This window comes from Cryptomeria japonica, chromosome 11 (genome assembly GCF_030272615.1).
Source record: "Cryptomeria japonica chromosome 11, Sugi_1.0, whole genome shotgun sequence".
Taxonomy (NCBI): domain Eukaryota; kingdom Viridiplantae; phylum Streptophyta; class Pinopsida; order Cupressales; family Cupressaceae; genus Cryptomeria; species Cryptomeria japonica.
This window is the reverse complement of record NC_081415.1, coordinates 722313043-722336087: the sequence shown is the minus strand read 5'-3', so window position 1 is coordinate 722336087 and position 23045 is coordinate 722313043. Positions and strand designations below refer to the sequence as shown.

The following is a 23045-nucleotide window of genomic DNA, read 5'->3' as shown; positions in this document are numbered from 1 at the left end:
ATAAATTGCACCCTAATTCATGGACTATAGAAAATTAATTCCATCTATTAATATGTATAAATGAAATTATAAAAAATATAACATAAACATATAATATTTATTACACTTTTCAAAATAATTGTCAAAATAATAAATGATAACTTTTCTAAAATTTAATTTATAAATTGCATAAACATAAAATAACCTTTCAAATAAAAATCGAATAAATAATATAAATATTAACTAAAATAAATGAAATAGTTCAAAAATTGATTTAATTTAAAATTAAATTATAATGATAAATAATTAAAAAATACATAATAAAAAAATACACCCAAAATTATATTTGAACACATCAAGTTGAAAATAATTTCAGCAAAGCCTTAAAATAAAAAATTCATACATTTATAAACATTAATTTAAGGATAGCTAATGAAACAAAAATTTGTAAATATGATATTATACAATATATTATAAAATATTCCACTTTATTTTCAGTCCATTAAAATTGTTAATCAATTCCTTGGTTATAATACTATAACAACTTTACAAACAAAATTTTTGCCCAAAGTTGCCTAATTGTTCATCCTAACAAAACAAACCTTTCAAACTCATATGTTTGAGAGGTACTTCAAATAATATGGAATTAGAAGCCTCACTTTAAACATTACGACTGTCTATATATTGCTTTTGTATTCTCCTACGATTATCTTCCCACCACAATCTCGCCTCCATCTCGCTAAACTTTTCACGACTGCACACAATTAAATTACATAAACAAATTAATTAGAAATTATTTATAATTATCAATACATATATTAAATTTAAAATAGCACATTCTATTAAAATAATTTATAATATAAAAATGTTAATTGAAATTTTCTTCAATGATATTTAAGATTTATTATATGCATTTATTATATTTTCAATAAATATTAAAAAAAATCATAAACAAAAAAATAGATGTTTTCAAAAAGATATTTAATTACTTTATCTTATTTAAATTTTTATATTTTTAATTATTTTAAAATTAAAAATATTAAATACATGGCCTCTAGCCAATTGTTAATATGAAAATATTGTAAAAAAATATTGAACTTTTCACTTTAAGATCTTTTTAATTAACAAATTCTAAATAAATTTTAATATCTTTTTATAAATAATTTATTAAAAAATTGAAAAATAATTAAAAAATCAATTCTATTAAATTTTCACAATCCATAAGAGTGTGGAAAACAATTTCTCAATTTGATTGTGTGCAAGATTTTTTATCATCAACATTTCAAATTACACTCCAACATTTCAGATCACACTCCATGATCCATCATCTTTCATCTCCTAGAACAAAGATGATGGATCACACTCCGTAATCCATCATCTTTCATCTCCTTGAACAAAAGATGATGGATCAAAGAGTGTGACCCCAAACATTGATGATAAAAAATTTGCACACAATCAAATCCAGAAACTATTTTTCATACTAAAAACTAAACTAAATCAATTACATAATAAAAATAAATAAATTGACTTTTCAAATGTCATACCTAAATAAGTTAACCATGAGAGTGACCCCATATACGACTGAAAATACCTAGGGTTTGATTTTTATCTCGAATCTTGAAAATACCTAGGGTAATATTATAAAATAATGTGAAGAAGTCAAACCTGAATCTAACACGCTTGACTTCCCTTGCACCCGTTAATGGTGAATAGCGAATGGTAATGTAGACGCCGGGCTCGTCCTCTTCCATCCACTCTCTTTCTTCCTCAGGCTCAGGCTCTGGCTCTGGCTCTTGCTCACATGAATTGCTGGCACTTTTCATTGATTGATTGTCACTGCTGCTCTGAAAGTCGTCCGATGGATCCGCACACGCATGTTCATACACAGGTCTTATTGGAAGAATGTTTTGCGGTGGCGGCGCCACGGGACTGTCTTTGCCTGCGGATTCATGCACCTTCGCATCTCTCTATTCCACACAAGAACCCACCGTGTTATTATTATCAGACAGATTTTCTTACTTTAATTTCATTTTATGTTTAGTTTCGTAATTGTTGTACCTCCTCGTTCTCAGATCTGGGCAGCAGGTCGGCATGTTCATGCTTTACAGGAGTGCGAACGTCGTACAGCGCTAAAACCTTGTCGTGATTCTCTGACCACCACAGCTGAGCCCGCGTTTTGTTGAACATTTCCCGGCTGCATATGCCAGACAGAAATTTGGCAATTTTAACAGACATAAGGACAAATCTTTACAATATTCACAGACTGGAATGAAGAAATATCGGCTAGAAACAACTACGAAAATAACACAGACCTATCTCTTCAAGAAGCATGTGAAGCAAAATCAAGATTCTGTACTTGTCTTATTCTCGGCGGTGTCTGCGCGAATAACAAAACAAAAATGGCGTGTCTACGAAGACAAACTTGTTGAAAAGCTCAAAAATTGATGACGGACAAGACAATCAAAAAAGGGCCTGAGCCCTACAAGAATAACTTTATGCTTTTATTGCTTATTAATGGCTATAATTTGTAATTACTCCCACAGAAAAGGAAAATGCTAAAAAAACTAACGATCTAAAGTTTTCTAAAGTTTTCGCAATCCGTAGGATAAAGAAGAGAGTTTCCTGGAAAATCTTGAGTGAACATTTTTTAAGCAATGCGATCCATCATAAGGATAGATGATTAATTATCAAGACAAACGTTGACTTAAAAATTTCTTAGCGTTCATTATGTCAAAATAAGCTTTCGGAGAAAACGTATGATAACATAAGGGTAAAATTGGTTTGGCTACCAGAATCTGATCCGTCTGAGCTCATTCCCGCCTTCTTTGCGAGAAACTAAGGTGATGATGATGCCAGTTTCGACTTCGGATATCCACTCCTTCCCGTCCTCTTCTTCTTCCAATTCTTCCAACGCATTGTGAAACTTTGGCGTACTGCTGGCTGAAGAAGAATTTGAGTTGTTAAGAACATCAGCTTTTGATCCCTTTGCAATAAGTTTGCCGTACCGCTGCGATCCAGAGAGCCTTAATGCCACATCCTTTATCTGCACAATAAAAGCAATTATCACTTTAAACCGCATAAAAGTCGGCAACAATCACAATGTTCATCGCCAGAGACCAAAAGATTTCCAAAATAAAAGGAAAAAACAAAAGTCAAGAAAGAAAGGTACATAAAGCTGCATGATGTTTGAGATCTGAGAAAAAAATCAAAAAAGAAAAACGAAATCATTCAGCCGCAAATGTTAAGATGAGACTTTCTTGAGCTCAAGATTCAATCTAGGGTTAAAAGGCGGGACGAAAAGATCACTCACAGGTCAAAAACAAAAGTCGATAAAGAAAGGTACATAAAGATCCATAAAGCTGAATATTATTTGCGGTCTGAGAAAAAATTCAAGAGAAAAATAAAATCATTTAGCCGCAACCGTTAAAGATGAGACTTTCTTGAGCTCAAGATTCAATCCAGGGTTGAAAGGCGTGAAGAAAAAAACTACTCACAGGTTACAGTCACGCTGTTAAATTTCCAACGCGTAACCATTCATTTACCAAAAAAAGAAAGACAGTAGGAAAATTTCTGAGCAATATTCAAGATTAAGAAGCCTGGCTGTAATCTGTTGCAAAAATGAAAGAAAATATATAAAGACCTGAGCAGTAAGATTCTTGACGGCATCTTTTGAGGCAGGAGACCTGACAGTGCCGGAATCGTCCTCTTCCATTCCGCCATCGAGCCGTTTCGAACAAGCTATGCAGGCCAACATACTGATCAAACTACAAACCCTAGATTTTCGTCTCAAAGCTCAACAGAACTAGTTTCCTTATACAAGGAAAAAACTTCTTCCGAATTCCTTCTATAAAGCATCACAAAAGCACATAATCAAATTAGCAACGCTCACTAAATCTTCGAAACCATGCGCAATTTAATTTCCGACAAAATTAAATGCCATTTCATTTCCAAGGAGAGTGCACTTAATGCACAATATGAATTCCAACGAAAAGCAGCATCCACCAAAATTCGCCACTTTCTTCTAATTCGAGATCCAAAATATCTTCCTTAGAACGAACCAGAAAAACTTACTATGATCAAGCTTTACTTCTCAAAACGCTTATCATTTCAAATTAATGCTCCTCGATATTCGATTCCTGTATTTATCCTAAACAAACTATAAACCTGACCCAAACAAACCCTGGTTATATTTACCCGTCAAATTGCCAGGTGTACTGATGGCGAAAGCCAACCTGTCATGCCAGCAGTGATGTATTTATTTGCACGTGTATCAAGATAATTAATAAAATCTCTAGATATTATTTAAATAATAATAAACTATGGCCCCGTCATTATCGTGTGTTTAAGCTGTCAATTTTTCTTTGGAAGCGCGCTTATCCTATATATGGGGATGATATATTTTTTAGTGGACTCACCCCACTAAATTAAATTAATTAATAAAAAAAGGTAACGGGCAAGAATATTCAAAGATAGTACTCCGCTTCAAAGTTTTGGTCACCTATATTCAATTGTTAGAAAGCACCACATTAATTTTCTAGGAGGTGCAGCGTTGAATTATAATTTATTTTATATTTAATTTTGAGGTTCAATGAGTAATTGATTATATTTATTAATAAATTATTGTTTAGTGGTTATAATAAGTCTTCAATTTTTTTCAGCAATTCAATGTTTATAATGGCAATGTCTTTTGTCTTTATGTTTTGGGTTTATACGGATTGAGTTATTTTTTATACATCAGAGATCTAATATCTATAATGGTGTATTTCACATAAGAGTTAACAAATGACATTATTTTATTTTAAGTGGGGGACATTGAGTCTGGTTGGTAAGCACGAGCTAAGGAATTGGGTTCGTCCCATTGAGGTCCAAGGTTCACGTCGAACCAAGTTTACATGATATCATGGTTTTTAAGCTATTGTCAATATTTCATGGTTCATAGGGGGGAGCTCGCCTTGTCAAGAGTGTTAAGGGCATCTCAAAAAGGGCCCGAGCTCTAAGCCACTAGGCTCACTCATCTCAATTTTGATGCTTAAAAAATGAAAAAGAAAAAAAAATTATCTTTATCTTAAAATCATCATTACTTGTTCTAAAAAAACATCCCTAGATCTACATCATTGCGTGGTCGTGGTCGTGATTTATGTCCTCGCTTATGGATATAAACCTTAAACTTTTAAATTCAAATTTTCAAATTGGGCATCCATTCCCTTTATTTCCACTAGTTATTAAAAGTTTATTAAAGTGTAATTTAGTTCAAATTACATGCTAGGGTAGTATATTTAAAGATTAATCCTAAATCAAATTTATCATCTAACACAAATATAGGACTTTGATAATAATTTGGTGTGCACATCTAGAATTCAATACAATGGATAAAAAATTATATCATCATTGAAAATCATTATGTAGACACCTAAAATTGTCCTTTAATTAAATAAACATTTATTATTTTACCACAGTGTCCCCTATTAATTAAATAAATATTTTAATTAGTTCATTAATTTTTCACTATCAATTAAATAAATATTTTTTTTCTATTTAAGTAGTTCATTGTAGCCTTTTCTATTCTAAAAATTAAATAATATCTACTACTTATTTAATGGCCCCACCCATTTCCTAAATTAACTAAATATTTTATTTATTTAATTTATCTAACCCTTTCATCTATTAATTAAATAAATATTTTTATTTATTTAATTAATTCATTATCCTCTTATTTCTAATCCTATCCTTCCAACTTGTTCACATGGATCGTAATCTAAAATAGCATGCATGTGACAAGTGTCAATTGTCTCTTCATTCATTTTGCGCTTTCTCCAAAGTCAGCCCACCTCTTAATCTCAAAGCTTCATTTCAAATTTAACCTCTTAATCCTATTCACCCTTATCTTTTACCTTTCCACCTCTCAATCTACTACCTTCATCTTTACCTACACTCAAATCTTATTGATTCTCTTCTAACTATGTGATCATGGCCATTCATCTTTTAACCTCTTAATCTAAGCCCTTGATTAATTCATTATATTTTTATAATATTAATTAAATAAATGCTTAAATCTATTTAAAATTCATTCTAGCCTTTTCTATTCTAAAAATTAAATAAATATTTACTATTATTTAATGGCCCCACCTGTTTCCTAAATTAAATAAATATTTTATTTATTTAATTTATCTAGCCCTTTCATCTATTAATTAAATAAATGCGGGTATATGCAGGATCTTGAGGGGCCAAAGTGGCGATATAAAAAAAAAATGCCTTTTCTATTTGCCCAAAAATGTGAAAAATTCATGTTGACTTTTTGGTTGGCTTGGATGTCAGTACATGTAGCCATGGCAAAAGCCAAAGCATAACAGATATCAGAAAATATTGGATATTCGATATTATCAATCATATATATTATATAATATACGATCTATATTATATAATATACGATCTATATTATATAATATATATTATATATTATATATTAATATTATATTATTATATCTTAATAATATATTTGATACCTACGGGTATTTTATATACCAAGACTATGCCCGCTTGTGGGTTATTTTTACCCACAGGTTTGGAGTTTGCAGCAATCCAATATCTGAATATATCCGATTTCTTTGATACATTTTCATTTAATCTAAGCATTAGGTATGATTTTTTTTAATTTTCTTATTTTTTAACCATTCATTTGTATTTTTTATTTGTTTTTCAAAAAATTTGTTATAAATTAGGTTTTTTATTTGAAATACACTTTGTTGTTTACAATCTGTTAATTTAATCTAAACTTTCAACTTCAATTAGGTAATATGGCTTAGAACAATGAGAATCCACAACTACCAAATCCTCTGCTACCAAACCCCCCATAATTCATAAATTAACTGGTGAAAATTTGGATCAATTGAGGGGCATTACTGATGTCTATAGTACAATTCCCTGTTTGTCCCTGATGTTAGCTACATTAAAGTCAATAATCTCCAGTGTAGAAATCATCACCTCTGAGCACAATGTTGTTCTTTTGTGGCGAGATGCCATGAGGGAATGATATGCATATGGCTTCTCCTATGACGAGGTGAAGAACCTCAAAATATCCATCATATTTGTTAATCCATGCACTGGACAATCGTAGATGTTAAAAAACTAAGACTTTCCATAAAATGGTGTCAAAATGATGCTATGCGAGATAAATTTTATGATTGTTGGTGGATGGTTTTTGATAGACCACCTAACAACAATTCTGATGTGTCATTTTACTTCATTAGGAAATTATATGCCGAGTTTGTTTTAGGCAAGCATGTCAACTACTTTGAAATCAAACATTTACAGGGTGTGGGGGGAGGTATGCCCCGGGATAGACCTGGGGCAGTTCAAGTGGTATAGGGCCCATATGTCCACCCTCGCATTGCTCACTCACCTCCAGTAGAACCTCCAAATATTATTATAGAGGCAACATCACAGACTATATTGACTATTCACTCTTTGAGTGACCTTTTGGTTTCTTAGGTTGCGATAGTAGCTCAACCACATGACCTGATGCTAGTGGTGGATCAGGTGGTGCTAACACATCCTCCTCGCATCCATATATTTGTGTGTTGCATACTTTCACTATGAGCAATCACATATGCTTAGGTCCTCTTGGACAATGTGTTGATCATCTCATTGATACATCTGATTACGAGGACCATGATATGGTGGGTGCACCAGATGAAATAATAGGGACTGGAGTACACCTTGGGAAGTCCTCGCATACTAGAGATGAGGAGGTACCTTCATTATACACTAACAATATAGTGGTAAGACTTAACTTGTAATTTTCATAGTGCATTTTATTTTAAATGAATATTTATAAGAGATAGTATTAAGTACTAATGTTTATATACATGGTCTATTTAATAGTTGATGTCTGAGGAGGAGATATCACAAGTCCAGGACACCACCCTCTTGGTCATTTCATTTAGCCTTCACAACTACATAATATATACTTTTGCACCTAGTCGTTTACATTTATTATTGTATCCATGTTTGTCATTTAAATTATCATTAATTAAATTATATATTAACTTACATGTTTATCTTATTTTACTCTTGTAGGACACACCTAGTACGAGTGAGTTGTCATGCAATCCAGACTCTGGAAGCGCAATAACAGATAAGGGAAACGTAATTGAATGCAAATTTGATTGAATGAAGATTTTAAAGAACTTATAATGATTATATGTATGTCTACATAGATTGATAGTTTCACATACTTGTCATTTTTATGCACAAGGAATTGTTGGTTTCACATCCTTATTGACTGCTTCCACAATACCTGAAGAAGTAGCAAAAGAGATGCCTTAAGTATGTGTTTATTATATTTTGTGTTTAGTAAATATGTTCCTATCACCGAGAATTATGCTAATTTGTATCAATTTTATGTTTATGAACATATATAGGTTGTCTACGAAAAAGACGTAGACTTTAGGTTATCAAGAATTCAATTTTAGAGTTCAATTATAGTTCAATATATATTGATTTTTTGAATGTAAATTATATAATATAACTAATCTCAATTGTGGTTTGAATTTTTCTTGTGCAGGATCCTTTACATCCAAAGAGTGCTTCGAAGAGGATCGATTTTGATGATCCATCAGTAGACTAGGATGTGATAGAGACATTTTGGGTACATACATGGCTATTTGACATGTATATTTTGTATATGGAAATACACTTTGTTTGAGTTGGCATTTATGTCATTTTTGTATATGGACATGTACACTTGTAATATTTGATAATTTGATATATAGAAGTTGAGATTTGATATAATTTGTTCCTCATGTGCATGTCTTCATTCTTTGAAACTTTAATCTTGAATGTAATAATGCCTAATGGTTAAATAATGAACAATAGCATGTTATATTGTATAATCTTGAGATTTGATATAATTTGTTTCATCTAAATCTTACGTGTTAAATTTGGTTGCCTTGGGAAACTTAACCAAATTTATTGACCATATTGGTATTGTTATTAATCATAGCATGGATACTTAGTAATGGTCCAGAGGATGAGTAATTATAAAACTTCAAAAGCTATCGTGGTCACGAACTATGGGTGCCAACACATCCGGTTAGGTAGTTTTACCCTAGGGATACTCCTATTTTTCCTCCCAACTCGGTCGAAAGCTTAGTGCCATACCCTAGCAGCGCTGTCCCTTAGGTTCCCTAGGTGTAAACAATTGTCAAACTTTGATAGGTTGTTTCTTGGAATCTGTGGCACTTGTGAATAACCTATTTGAACCTATAGGGTCATGTGAGGCCCCTCTACAATAACATGTCTTAGATTTTCAACATTATGAGTGGTTTTCCTAGGGAAATGATTTTTCTCTTGATGCAAAAATCGTCAAAGGCATTTAGTGAAAAGTTGCAACAGAGCCTAATTCTCATTATGTTCATCGTGGGTGTGAACTGTTGATGCCAACATGTTCGGTTAGGTCGTTTTACCCTAGGAAAACTCTTGTTTTGTCTCCCAACTCAATTGAACGCTTAGTGCCACACCCTAGCAGGGTTGTCCCTTCAGTACCCTAAGTGCATAAAAATGTCAAACGTTGACAGGGTATTTATCAAAATTCATGGCACTTGCAAATGATATGTATGAACCTATAGGGTCATGTGAGGCCCCTCTATAATAACTTGTCTTGTATTTTCAAGATTCGGAGTGGTTTTTCTAGGGCAACGATTTTCAAGATTCGGAGTGGTTTTACCCTAGGCATACTATTGTTTTCTTAGGAATCTTGTTACCTTTAAATTGGATGATCTATTCCTCATATGCTTTTGCGACTTTAGGCTGAAACTGTTCTACAAACTCTTTTGGCTATTGGATAAACATGGAAATTTGAGTATCATTTTTAAAAACTTGACAATTTTTCATTATCTAGTATGGCGGGTCTCACCATTACATGTATTGAATGCTTATTTGTAAGAAGGTCCTTTACTAGACAAAATTGTGACCCAATTAAGGCCAATTGATTAGATTCTATGTTCTTCTTTCTTGTAGTAACTTTGATATTAAAAACCTCAAGACTTTCAATCAGATCCCATAACCAATGTTAATAAGTTCTCATCCTGATGTTCTTGGTGGTTGAAGTATTTTTCACTTGCTTAACCACTAATTTAGAATCTCCAAACACTTTCAGCTTTATGATCCTCATCTGTTCAACTAGACTAAGACCTTTGACTAATCCTTCATATTTAGCCTCGTTATTGGTGCAAAGAATTTGGAAATAGAAGAATCTTAAAGTATGTTCACCACTTAGTGCAATCAAACATACTCCCACTCATGAGCCTATTCTACATCTCGTGTCATAGTCCATAACTGGAGTTTAGACTCTTGTACACAATCAGTAACATCTTATTTACTTTAGTAACTAAGGGAATAGGTTGATATTCATCATATATAACATAAGTTGTCAGGCCAGTACCAAGATAGTTACCAAAAGGATCATTGTCGATGAATTGGTTTAATAGATCTTCTTCTACCTCACTTCTATCTCCAGTTACCTCTTTCATCCTTTGAGGTGGAGGTATGAGTTGGTTCAAAATTCATCATGGCATCATCTGCTTCCACAATGTTTTTTGCATAACAGTGGTGCTAGCCCCCAAATCTATCATGAAGTTATGTAACAATTTATCCCCTATAAAAAATGTCAAGAAAAGGGGCATGGGTTTTGACTTGCTTACCTCTTCCCTTTTTTTGGTCTTCACTTGAATTTATGAATGTGACTAGTTGTTGACTTTGTGTAGAATCCATCATTTTTTTTCTTTCTCTTTAGCTTGTTCGACAACATCTTTCGTTCTAGCTTGTTGTTGTTGATTTTTTAGTGCCTCTTTCAACAACTTCTGATCCAAAATAACTAAGATATCTAAAAAACACACATTATCAGGGGCTTTGTTTAGTTGTTGTAGTGTCCTAAAATGCACCTAGTGCATTTATGACACTTACGCATGACACCTAGTGCATTTATGATGATTTTATGATCAAAATCATATTATTTTGGCATCATGGGCTCGAAAGAAAAAGTGCATCGAAATGCCTTGAAAGCCCCTTTGGGCTTACTTTTAAATGGACGACAGCGCGACGCAGGGACGTCTGTGCGTTACGCTAACATCCCGAAAAGCTAGCGAAATCTCAAATCTGGTAGTGAGATGGATGTTGGCCGACGTGTGTCCCTAGGCTTGTGTTTCGCCGTAATGGCTCTCTGCTCATTTTCGGTTTTAAGAACCCTTCCTAGCTCATTTTGAAGGGTTCCTGTCTTGGGTTCTTGGCTCTTGGCTCTTATTGCGCTATAGATATCATATTGATCTCTTCATGCTCTTGGGCATACAATCTACCAGTATCAAGCTACAACCATCTTACGGTGGCTCTTATAAACAAGCATTATCATGAGCTTCTTCATGCTCATACCATCAACAAGGAGGGGTTTGGCTTCATGCCTCATCTTCTCTTTTATCTATTTTACTTACATGTAATGATTCCTTTGCATTGTTGATTGTATCTATCATCTAGGTGCATTCATTATTTCTTTCATTTCCAATATTACCAATATTTAATACATGCAATAGGGGTTTGCTTCCATTAAGGGTAGCATAGTTTCTATTTGCATATTTCCAAGTTTCTAATTTACCAAGTTTCCAATTTATCTTTTCAATCTATCTATCTGGCTATTCGTGGTGATGGAAACATCTAAACAAGGGTCTGACTGAGCTAGGCCCCTATACAACCCCAACAATTTTCTTTGTCTCAGTGTGTGTAGGTGACGAACAGGTTTTGCACATAGGAAATCACTTGCAAGCTTCTTTTTGGACTTTTCCCTATCTGTGGGTCGTACGGATGACAGTGCGACATACTGGTGTCTGTGCCCCGCACTGGTGTCCGAAATCCAAGAGTTCCCCGACTGAAAGGTATAATCTTCTTTCAACATTGTGCCATCCTATAAATTTAGTTTCTGTGTATTTACTATTTCTACGTTATAATTATGTTATTTGATCTCTTATAGCATAGTTAGTGTAGTGATTTGTTATCCCCTGGCTCATCTTAGTGCCAGTCCGAAGAGGTAGCGGCGAATTGATTTGCCTTCTAAGATTCATCGTCTTGGAGGGGGCAAATCTCCTCCCCTGTAGTTGTTCTACTATATTTATTGATATTGGGGATGACAACTTATGTTCTTTAGGCTTGTAATGAGATATTTCTTTAGGCTTTTGAAAAGTTTGTGCCACTATAATAGGTTCAAAAGGCTTTTGGAACGTTTCTAGCTTTAGGGAACAGGTTCTCCAGTGAATCTTTGTTTTTAGTGGGTACTAATATAATCTGACTAGATTTGTAGACATTTTTATGTGGATGCCTCATTTGCGAACACAACTTCTTCTTCTTCCATCCAATAAAAGAGTGCATGATTCAGAGCAATTTATGCCTCTTGTTCCGAGGACATAGCCTACATTTGTGCATTTAACATCGCATTATCCACACATGGAGATGAATAAGGATAATTGCTTGTGTCTAGGGTGATACCTTGGACGTGTTGCTCTGCCACTTTCTATTGTGAATTATCTTGAGGATAGTTCCATGAAATGTGTGAATCATTACATGAGAAACACAATACATTTGAATTATCTATAAAATTATTATGTCCTGCTACTAGTGCTTTGTTATTATTGGGTGCTACTATTTTCAAAGGAGTAAGAACAAGGACAATCTGATTAGAGGCTTGTCCTTGGTTGTTCATTCTTGTGCCACCTTGGTACCGGTTTTGTTGATAAGGTGGTCTCCCACTCTAAAAAAAATTGATATTGAGGCTTGGGGTATTTCTTGTTGCCACTTGATATTAATAATTTCATTTAAAAAGGTGCACATAAGATTATTTATGTCACTTATCTCAATAGTCAATGTGGGGTAAATTATGATATCATTTAAATGGGCATTCAGATATACATACATAGATTGAGGTGACACATAAGTGTTCAAAATAGCCTCACTTTGGAGTTGCCCTAAAATCTCAGGAAATACTGGCATGGGTAGTCTCTGTGAGAGCTTTCCAACCTCAATTAACTAATTTTGTGCTCTCACTATTGTTTCATATGCTTGTGGAACAATGGTACCTCCTAAATATTGAATCACCATAGCTATATCAAGATTGAAAGCCCTTAGGAAGAAAGAGAAGACCATAACAGGTGAAGAGTGTACATCTTGAGGAATTCTTTCTCATATTTTATGGAAACAAGTATTAAAATCTGTCATGGCTTCTTATGGAGCTCTTTTGATAGTTATCAATTGTTACAATAGAGACAGACAATCTCCTTTTTATGAGAAATTGTCAAAGAAATAGGTCGTGAGGGCATCCCAATTTGTAATAGAATTTAGGGGCAGAGATCTTACACTTTGTCTCTAAAGGAAGTGGTGAGAAATCAACATTTTGTTTTGTAACATTATGCACTCTACAACGGTCAACTGCATCCTACAGATGTTCCGCTAGTGTCTTGAAATCTTCCCGAGTGAATTTAGGCAAAGCCTTTAATTTCGAAGTGGGGATGGGGTCCCATTGGTTTGGTGGTGTTGGGGCAAGTAGAGGGCTACCATTATCCCAGGGGACAAAATTTCTTGGTGGTGCAAGACCATTTGTGGTAATTCTTGGGTTTGAGTTGTGACTTGCCTAGCTACTCTAGCCTAGGTTTCAAACATTAGAGGGCGTAATAATAGACAGATTTTACAAAGTTTGAGATCTGCTTAATTCAAGGGTCTGTTAGGATTCAGGTCCCACTAGACGTGCCAGAAAAACAATTGTTGATCCTCAAGTTTACACTCTCAAAAACAACCTTATGGGAAGTTTAGTAAATGGGGGACTTAATTTGCTTTACTAAATGACCTCTAGGAGTTTAGAAGCCAATTCTTCATATATTGTGGGGGGTTTGAAAAGGGGAAGAAGGGAAAACTTTTAAAATAAAACTAAATCTAAGGCATGATGCCAAATGCTTATAATGATTTGAAATCTTAAACCATAACTGAGAAATATGTTATTCCTCAACTAACGCACATAATACCACTATCTCTTCATTGATAGAAGGATAACAAAACATATAAGGTCAATATGACAAATAATATAATATTTAGATGTTCATGTGAGATTCGTCTATTAAGGTTGATCAAGAATACATATATTTCTTCATTACTTTCAAATATCACTTATATAATACTTCAGATCTACTAGATTAGCATGAAATAATTTCAAATCATGATAATGTAACATAATGAAAGAGAGTAACCACACATGATTCAAGACCCATATCACATAAATAAAATTGTAAGAGCTAAGATCATAGACAATGTAAAATAGTCACTTGCACATATAATTCCAATCATTCACTTCAAATATTTAAACAAACAGAAAAGACAATTTTAAAAAAAATATGATAGGTTTTTCTCTTCCATTCTTCAATTGAAATTAAAATCTAAGCATCATAACAAAGTCTCTCAAAAAAAATTAATTCTCATAGCCAACTACTAATCCACCAGAACTAGAATCCTCCTTTCTTTTAGAAACTTGAAAATACTTATAGAACCAGAAACCACATATCTTGATGCCTCCTAAGAACAGAAAGATTCCTACATCATTAACACCTTAAAAAATCTAGTTGATTGCTATCGTAGCCACCTTCACTTACAATCTCCCCATCATCATGAGTAGTTTTCCATGCCTTTGATGAAACGTCAACTACACCTCCACCACCATTTTTTTGCAATGATCCTCAGTACAAAAGGTCAAACCATGTGAACGAGTCATTATCTCTACTCCTTTTGGGTGACATGGCAAGCTAGTGGACCTTTGTTCCCTCTCTTCTCTTATATATCTTAATTCTCAAGATATCAACACGTGGAAACACTTCGGGACTTTAGAAGCTAGGCTCCTTTTTGAAAGAAAGAGACATGTAGTATGGATAGGTGGTGACCACATATGATTCTAGAAGGATGACTATACCAAAAGTTCTCAAAACCTCCACCAACTTAACATGTGTCAAAGTGGCATACATGTTTGTAGCTCTATTTATGAAACACAAAATGCTTCTTCAAAACTATGAGGGATGGAAAAGAAAAAAGGAATTGATGACATGACAACAAGAATATCAAAACTAGGATCACTTTGTAGATGAGTCTACACTACCATTTCAATAATTTAGTATACATGATTGTAAATCTATGAGTACTATGTTTCCTATTAGTACTAAAACTACTTTAAAAATGTAAATTTATAAATTGGATGATAATTTGAAGATGTCTATTGTACTTTATTCTATTATTGTTAGTATTTCATTATATGTAGTAATTTGTAATAGGCTAGATATTGTTCAAGTAGTGGTAGTTTTGAATAGGTTTATGTCTAATCCTAGCAAGGAGTGTTAGATTTATGTTAAGAGGGTTTTAAAAAGTTTCGAGAAAATTTCACTTACCATTTGTGTTAGCATGGTATTGATGACGTAGATAACTCATTAGATGTACAAGCATGGTGGAGAATGGGCAGATAAATTGGATAGTCAAAGATCTAAACATTTTCTCTCAATTCTATGCACTAGGATTGAAGAATACGGGCTCTTGTCATAATGGATGGAACCCACATGAGCTATCATCTTCAAAATGGAGTTTCACACCTCATATAAGTCACAAATGTCTTTGATGAACTACATATGCTATTTGAGGATATATTTTTTTTCATGTGATTCCCATGTAAAATCATTGATCATGTTTACTATTCTTAAAATGTTCTCTGCAAGATGGGTGTGGGGTTTTCACATGATTTTATGGTTTTGGTATCCATCTTATTTTTCTCAAAATATGTATAGTTTTGTCTCTCTTTTCTAACATATTAGAGGTATGAGAAAGAAGTTTGAGATAATATTTATAAGTACATAGGTGTTATCAAAATGTTATCAAGATTTTGAGTAAAGTGTGTTGATAATGTAGCTTTTCATTGAAGTTTAATATATACATGTTCTCTTTCTCTAGCAAAAAAATAATCTAAAAGGGTTTATCCACATAACTTTTGAGATATGTGTTGCAAATTCATGATTTTTTATTTTGTTATATTTTTTATTTGTGTTTCCTCACATAATCTTCTATGATTATCTAATGTTGAAATATTAAATTTCATATTTGTATACACTTGGAAAAGTTTTTATTATAGTAGTTCCACATTGCCTCTCAACAAGAAGTACAAAGGTGTGTCTCACTTGTAGGCTACTTGTAAAATCAATAAATCAAATCTCATCTAAATTATGGCACCTCTGACTGAAGGTCCTTTAATCAAAGGACTTCTTGCATCTATGTGGGTAGAAACTTTAATTGAAGATTAGGCTCCAATTAATGGTCTTAATTTTTTTTAAGAGGGTTGATTAGATATGAGCCCACCTCCTCCCTCTTTGATATCCACGTATCTTTGATTGAAGGTTCTTGTGTGACACCTAGATGAAAGACATTTCCTTCCAAACCACATTGGAATATTTAAGTAGCTAAAAATTACCTATTCAAATCATTTTTTTTTTTACTGAACCGGTCATCATAAGATGGGGTTTTTAAGGTCAATATAGCCGTCAAAGTAACCTTTTATAAAAATTAGATATCTGCCTTAGATATATGTTAATGATCTAATTAAAAATTATGAAACTTACAGATGTAGTAATAAATTCAATATGCAACAAAATATGCGTGCCTTATATATATGTTAATAATCTAGTTAAAAATTTATAAAAATAGTTTATTTCTAGTTGAAGTAATTCATTATAATTATTTTCACTAAAAAATAATATTATAAATCAAAAAAGCAATAAGAAAATTAAAAAAATGCATACCTTAGATATCTACATTAATGCTTTATGTTAAAAAAGTATTAAGATATTTAATTTCTAGTTCAAGTTAGGCATTATAGATCAATCTTGTTCATTAAAAAGTACTATAATGTATAAGAAACGTTATGTTATTTAGTATTTAAGAACGATATAAAATTTCAATTTTGTTTACAATATGTTAGAAATAGATTCTATGCAGAAAGTCTCACAAATAATTAATTTGCATATCTTCAAATTATAAACAATTTAATTATTAAAACCAAGAAAAAATAAAGAAAGTAAAAATATTTATTTCCATGATGCACTTAGACCAAAAAGTGAGATACACATTTATGCTTCCATCATTAGTTCAATGCTTATTTTAACTAAGAAGATAATTTAATTGACCAACTAATGGTAACTTGATTAGACTCTCTATAACAGTGTTAACGCAGATCACTTGAAGAAAAATCTCACATCCAAGTCTTCCTCTCAAACTTTTTAAAACATCTAATAGTAAAAGTAGTTATTAGTGTGTCCCATTATCACCAAGTGGGAACCCCCTCCACTTTCATCATATGCTTGTATAATTTAGCAAACAATTTTTCATTATAAGATATTATAAAAGAACTTATACTTCATCTTTATTGCTCATCTCAAATGCAATAAAATGCAATCCTTCATTTGCAAACAAACCTTGAAAGCAACATTCCACATTGTTTACTCCTACCAAACATAAATTATATTAAAAGTTTCATAAAACTCAACTTAAAATCTCACTTTAAGAAACTTCTAATAAACTCTCTAACTTTAATTATTTTCAATTTTCCCTTTTTCACAAGAAACTTATATAACATATATTAAATTATCACAAAATATATTTTAATTAATTTTATATTATTTTAAAATAATAATAAAATTTAAATATTCTTTATTTGTAATCATCTCAAATATCAATCGTAAAAATATTATTTTCTAATATTTTTTAAAAGCGTTAATATTTCATATTTACTATTTTAAAAATTTATATATACCCTTAACAAAATTAAATTATAATTATAAAACTCTTGTAGATCAATCACTCCTCTAAAAACATATTTCAACTTTATTTATTTATAATCCAAAAAAAACCATGTTACACTAGCATCGGACATTAGCTTTAAAAGACATTATTCCAAGACTCTATTCTCCTTCCATATCAAAACAATAAGTTGCATTTCATATCCTCAAACGATTATAACCCTTTCGAAAGGTTAATTAAGTTTTAAGCTCCAACGGATTCTGCAATGCCATAGTAACACACGTCGGTTTTCTCAATTATATAAACTACAACTAACAACAATAATTAGAATTAATTAGAATAAATCAAAATCAACAACTGTAACAACTCACTTTACAAGATGTGCGCGTCTATGTATTGTTCTTGTATTCGCTGACGATTATCTGCCCACCATAATCGCGCTTGCATCTCGCTAAACTTCTCCCGACTGAGCAAATTCAAAACACACAAATTTTTAAAAAAATTATTAAAAAAATGGTTACAGATTTCCTCAAATCAATGTAATGAATCAAATCTTTGCAGTTCTCCAACACAAAATCTTTTTAAATCTTTTCAGCGACTGGATCCATTTTAAAATATTGGAAAAAAATGCAACCTGAATCTGACACGCTTCACTTCCCTTGCACCGCTTGGGGAAGAGTAAATGGTAATATACACTCCTGGCTCATCTTCTTCGACCCACTCAGCCTCTTGTTCTTGCTCCTGTTCCTGTTCTTCATCTTGCTCGCTTGAATTAGTGGCGCTGTGCATTGAATATTTGTCGCTGCAACTCTGCAGGTCGTCCGATCGATCCGCCTCGTGCGAAGAAGTTGCAGACACAGGCCTAATCGGAAGAATGTTTGCATCCCTGGCCTCCTGTACATTACCATCTCTCTGTACCGTATACAATACCATTAATGCCAGAGAAATTGTCTCTCCAAAGCAAAATATTTATGTTTTATGTTGAGAAAACTTTATATTTATACCTCTTCGCCACGAGATCTGGGGATGTCGCCGCCATTTTCACCCTTGGTGTTGGGACGGATATTATACAGCTCCAAGACTTTTTCTTGATTTTCTGTCCACCACAGCTGAGCTTGCCTCTTGTTGAACAATTCCCGACTGCAATGGCCACACAAACGAATTTTATCAGAGCAGACGATTTAAATTTTAAATAGAAGCTCCTCCAGAAGAAATTTCAAGCCATATGATGGCAAATAATGGTCATTACTGGCCACAAAAACAGCAGAACCCCGTCGTGAAACATGTGCAATGGTTCCATTTCTGACACATTTATTATCTTCTGTCAGAATTCGTGGATTTAAGCACATTCAAGTCAGTTATCTGAAGACACAGCCGTATACTTTAGGGCGAAATCAATCAGAGTTTACAGCAGTCAGCCATTTTACTGTCGGAATCTTGGTCCTAACATAATAACTTTACGCTGCTTTTCATACCGTGATCTTTGCAGCAGTTCGTACATACTTTAAGATCATCCGTGAAATATGGTGAGGATTGATCAGATTTGACTCTTCTTGACCTTCGGCCCTACCAGTCAATATCAAAGACTAAATATATAGAATTGCCTATGAAGTCGCGCAAATTTCGTGTCAGAGTCTTCTACGCGACGGTGTAGATGCATTCCTAGTTCTATGGAATAGACTCCAACCTCTTTGGACTGAATCTGCGCCTTTCACATTCGGAACAACAATGATGCTTGACCTAGGGTTTCCGACATTCTGTGGAAATTTTAACGTTTTGTCCGACCCAGTCGTGTAAAAAATTTGGACAGTGTTTTAGAGTGAAAATGTACCAGTACGACCATACGGATGACTCATTTAACCTCAAGCTGTAATTTTTTAAAAATACGTTTGCAGATCTGAGAAGAGTAAAACAGCAAAACAGCCCTAGAAATTCACAGTGCGCGGACATATTTCGTGGGTTTCGCCGTATATTCAAGACAGTTTCAGAGTAACCGTCAAGGTAATAAATTTATCTAGTATTCTGTAGTTTTCATTTGTGAAGTATAATAAAACCTGTATAATTCATATGATGCTATTTAACCCTCACAGATTTTTGCAGAGCGATACATTCTTCTTAAAATCTTATGATCAGGAGAACGATCGGTAGGAAACTGTATAATTTACTTCTTGTTGGAGAATCAGTGAGGATTGAGAAAGAAATTTACAAGACTATAGGCGATCCTATTTTAAATCTTAATGATTAGTGACGAAAGGGATTGTGAATTACCTTAAATTGCAATGTGTAAGATAAAAAATGATAAACCCCAACAACGTTAAATGTTGAAAAAAAATTCAGTCTGAAAATAGTCGCAGTTGTCTACTTAGCTTGCCTGCCATTTTTCAAATATTTAACCTACCCGATGGTTATGTAGAACTGTTAGGAAGAATGACTTCTATAGCTCATGCCTGTATATTCAAAAATACTAGACATAATGGAATCACAGAAACAATGTAGTCTATTCATAAATTTTGTTCTTACAAAGTAAAGTTTTGATTTCATAGGCGGACAGCATATCCAAATTCCTGCAACAAAGTTTAAAACAGATTTCATTACCTGAATCTTATGCGTTTAAGTTGATTTTCTCCTCCTTCAAGAGAAATTAAGGTTATAATGACGCCTGGTTCGACGTGCGATATCCACTCTTTGCACTCGTCGTCCGGTTCTTCTCCTTCCATTGGTTCTGAGGCATTGTTAAACTTTGGCGTGCCATTGCTTGAAGAATTTGAGCTGCGGAGAAGATCGATTTTGGAAGAAGATAAAACATTGGACGGGCGAGCTGAAGTGGAAGCTCCTCCGCTTGGAGTTGCGCTTTCAGATCCTGCTAACTCTGACTCCAGCATAAATCTCAGCTGTCCCTCACGGCTGAGGCCTGATGGCTTGCTGTACCGATACGATCCAGAGACCTTTAATGCCATCTCCTTAATCTACACCAGATACAATCTATCATTGTCATTAACATGCATAAAAAAATCTTGATAACACTATCTGAAAGACTTTAAAAAAACCTAAAAACTTGAGTATAAAGATTTCGGGAAAAAGAGCTGTGTGAAGATTTCATATCAACATTAGCGATGAAACTGGTGATCCATCATCCACATGAAGATGAAAAGTATATTTAAAGATTGTGGAAGATAAGTACACTTTATATCCACAATTCTCTCAGATGATGCATTATATCACTAAGAGAAACTTGAAACATTGATATAAAATCTTCTAAACATCTTTGTCTTCTCTCTCTATTTCTAACCCTATGCTCTTAAAAAGTTAAAAATGTCGCTTCAGCACGAAAATGAGAATGCTTATGGCCTGCAAAAGAAAGCTACGTGAAATTATTCCATCACAGATCTTTAAAGAAGCTCAAGATGCCGTGTCTGATAATGTCAAAGGAGAATTATAACTCAGAAAAATCTAACCTTCACTAAATTCGTCCATTCAGTAGACAAAACAGAAAACAGAAAATCTGAAAAAAAAAAAAAGAAAATGGTTAGGTAAGGCACCTGAGCAGTAAGATTCTTGATGGCCTCTCTAGAGGCCGGAGACCTAGGAGTTGCAGAGCCATCCTCATCGATGCTGTCATTGAGCCGCTTCGAACAAGCGATGCAAGCCAACATGCTTGCTGATCAAACTACAAAACCCTAGTTTTTCTTCTAAAACTCAACAATCGCCCACTTCAATCCCTCGTTCGAACAGCTATTTTCTTACAACCGCACTTTTCACAACTTCACGAGCTTCTTCATCATAATCGCAATATCTTCTGTAAAGCATCACAAATTCAATGAACACGAAAGCATAAACCGATAAACAAAATACTCCGCAATTTTCACAAACATTGCTTAAAGAAATACAAAGCTCCTTTAGTCGTTTGACTTCAAGACCAAAATCCATTTCATTAGGGAACAACTGTAGCTTCCAGTAAACCGAATAAGTCTACATACAGAATTTCAGTCCCAGTGCAGATCAGTAAACGAATTTACAATTTGAATCAAAATTTATCATCCAAATCTTACCTCAAACTCGGATTCAAATCGTCCGAAAATCGCCGACTCCACCCTTGCAACTATCCTCCGTGCCATTCGAACTCAGGACCTGTTCGAAACAAAGCCCGGGGTTAATATTAAACATCGGATTTGCCAGCTGTATTGACGGAGTGCAGCCTGTCAACTCCGCCGTTATGTCGACTGACGGCACCGAGCACGTGCGTCTGGAATGACGAAAAACAATTGAATTAATTCCTTTGCAATTTGAATTCTAATAGAATAATAGTTATATCGTGGGCGCATCATTGTCGAGGGACCTATGTTCTAAGTAATTAATGTGCAAGGACCAACATAAATTATTAATGCACAATTTGTCGGAAAGAGGCAAGGAACATTTCAAAGTATTCAAATGTTGTTTCATTTATTTTTTCCATTTCAAAGCTTATGCACCAAGATTCTGTCGCTGACGCAGGCTTGGCTTTTGGAAGACATATGTGGTGTTTTCATCAGAAAATAGCTATATAAAATGCATGGTTTATCTGGATACAGTAAACATCATCCCTTACTATTAATTTAAAAACTGTCTTGTCCACAAGCTATAGTTAGGCGGCCAACTCCAGAATCTATACAAGCATAATGTGAACAACAACTGTTACAACTATGCTTTAACACAAGGGAATCAAATATAGGTGATGGTTTAGTCTAAGAAAATTGATTAAATTTTTATATATTTATTAAATTTAATAAAATGTCATAGATAATATTGTTTTGAGATCTTTCAGTTATATATCTCAAAATAATATTATCTATGACATTATATTAAATTTAATAAAAATATAAAAATTTAATCAGTTTTCTACAACTAGTTTCATATAATGTTATAGATAATATTATTTTGAGATCTTTCAGTTTTATGTATGTGTATGTGTATGTATGTATACATATATACATACATATACATATGCATATGCATAATATGCACACACACACACACACACATATATATATATATATATATATCATAAATAAGAAAGGACTTTCCCTCTTAATCAATGCAAAACACTTACATTTTTATAAAACTCAAAATTTTAGTTCATTCATTAATAAATGTTGATTAAATAGAAAGAAATTTTAATAATAAAAATATTGAAATTCATGTTCTATCAAATCCCTGGGTCAAATATGTACATTTTTCAT

General features: G+C 33.3%; 1 protein-coding gene across 1 annotated transcript; it reads right to left on the bottom strand.

The window, feature by feature from the left end:
* Nucleotides 1-414: 414 nt before the first annotated feature.
* LOC131061407 (protein Brevis radix-like 1) lies at nt 415-22035 on the bottom strand. Its single transcript, XM_059214832.1, has 12 exons — nt 21879-22035; nt 21369-21625; nt 20425-20795; nt 18834-18969; nt 18464-18741; nt 18206-18295; nt 4144-4211; nt 3620-3771; nt 2769-3022; nt 2038-2173; nt 1645-1946; nt 415-733 (listed from the first exon to the last, which is right to left on the bottom strand). Exons 2-12 carry the CDS (start codon nt 21480-21482, stop codon nt 640-642), a joined length of 1995 nt encoding a protein of 664 aa, XP_059070815.1. The 5' UTR covers nt 21483-21625; nt 21879-22035; the 3' UTR covers nt 415-639.
* Nucleotides 22036-23045: the final 1010 nt, after the last annotated feature.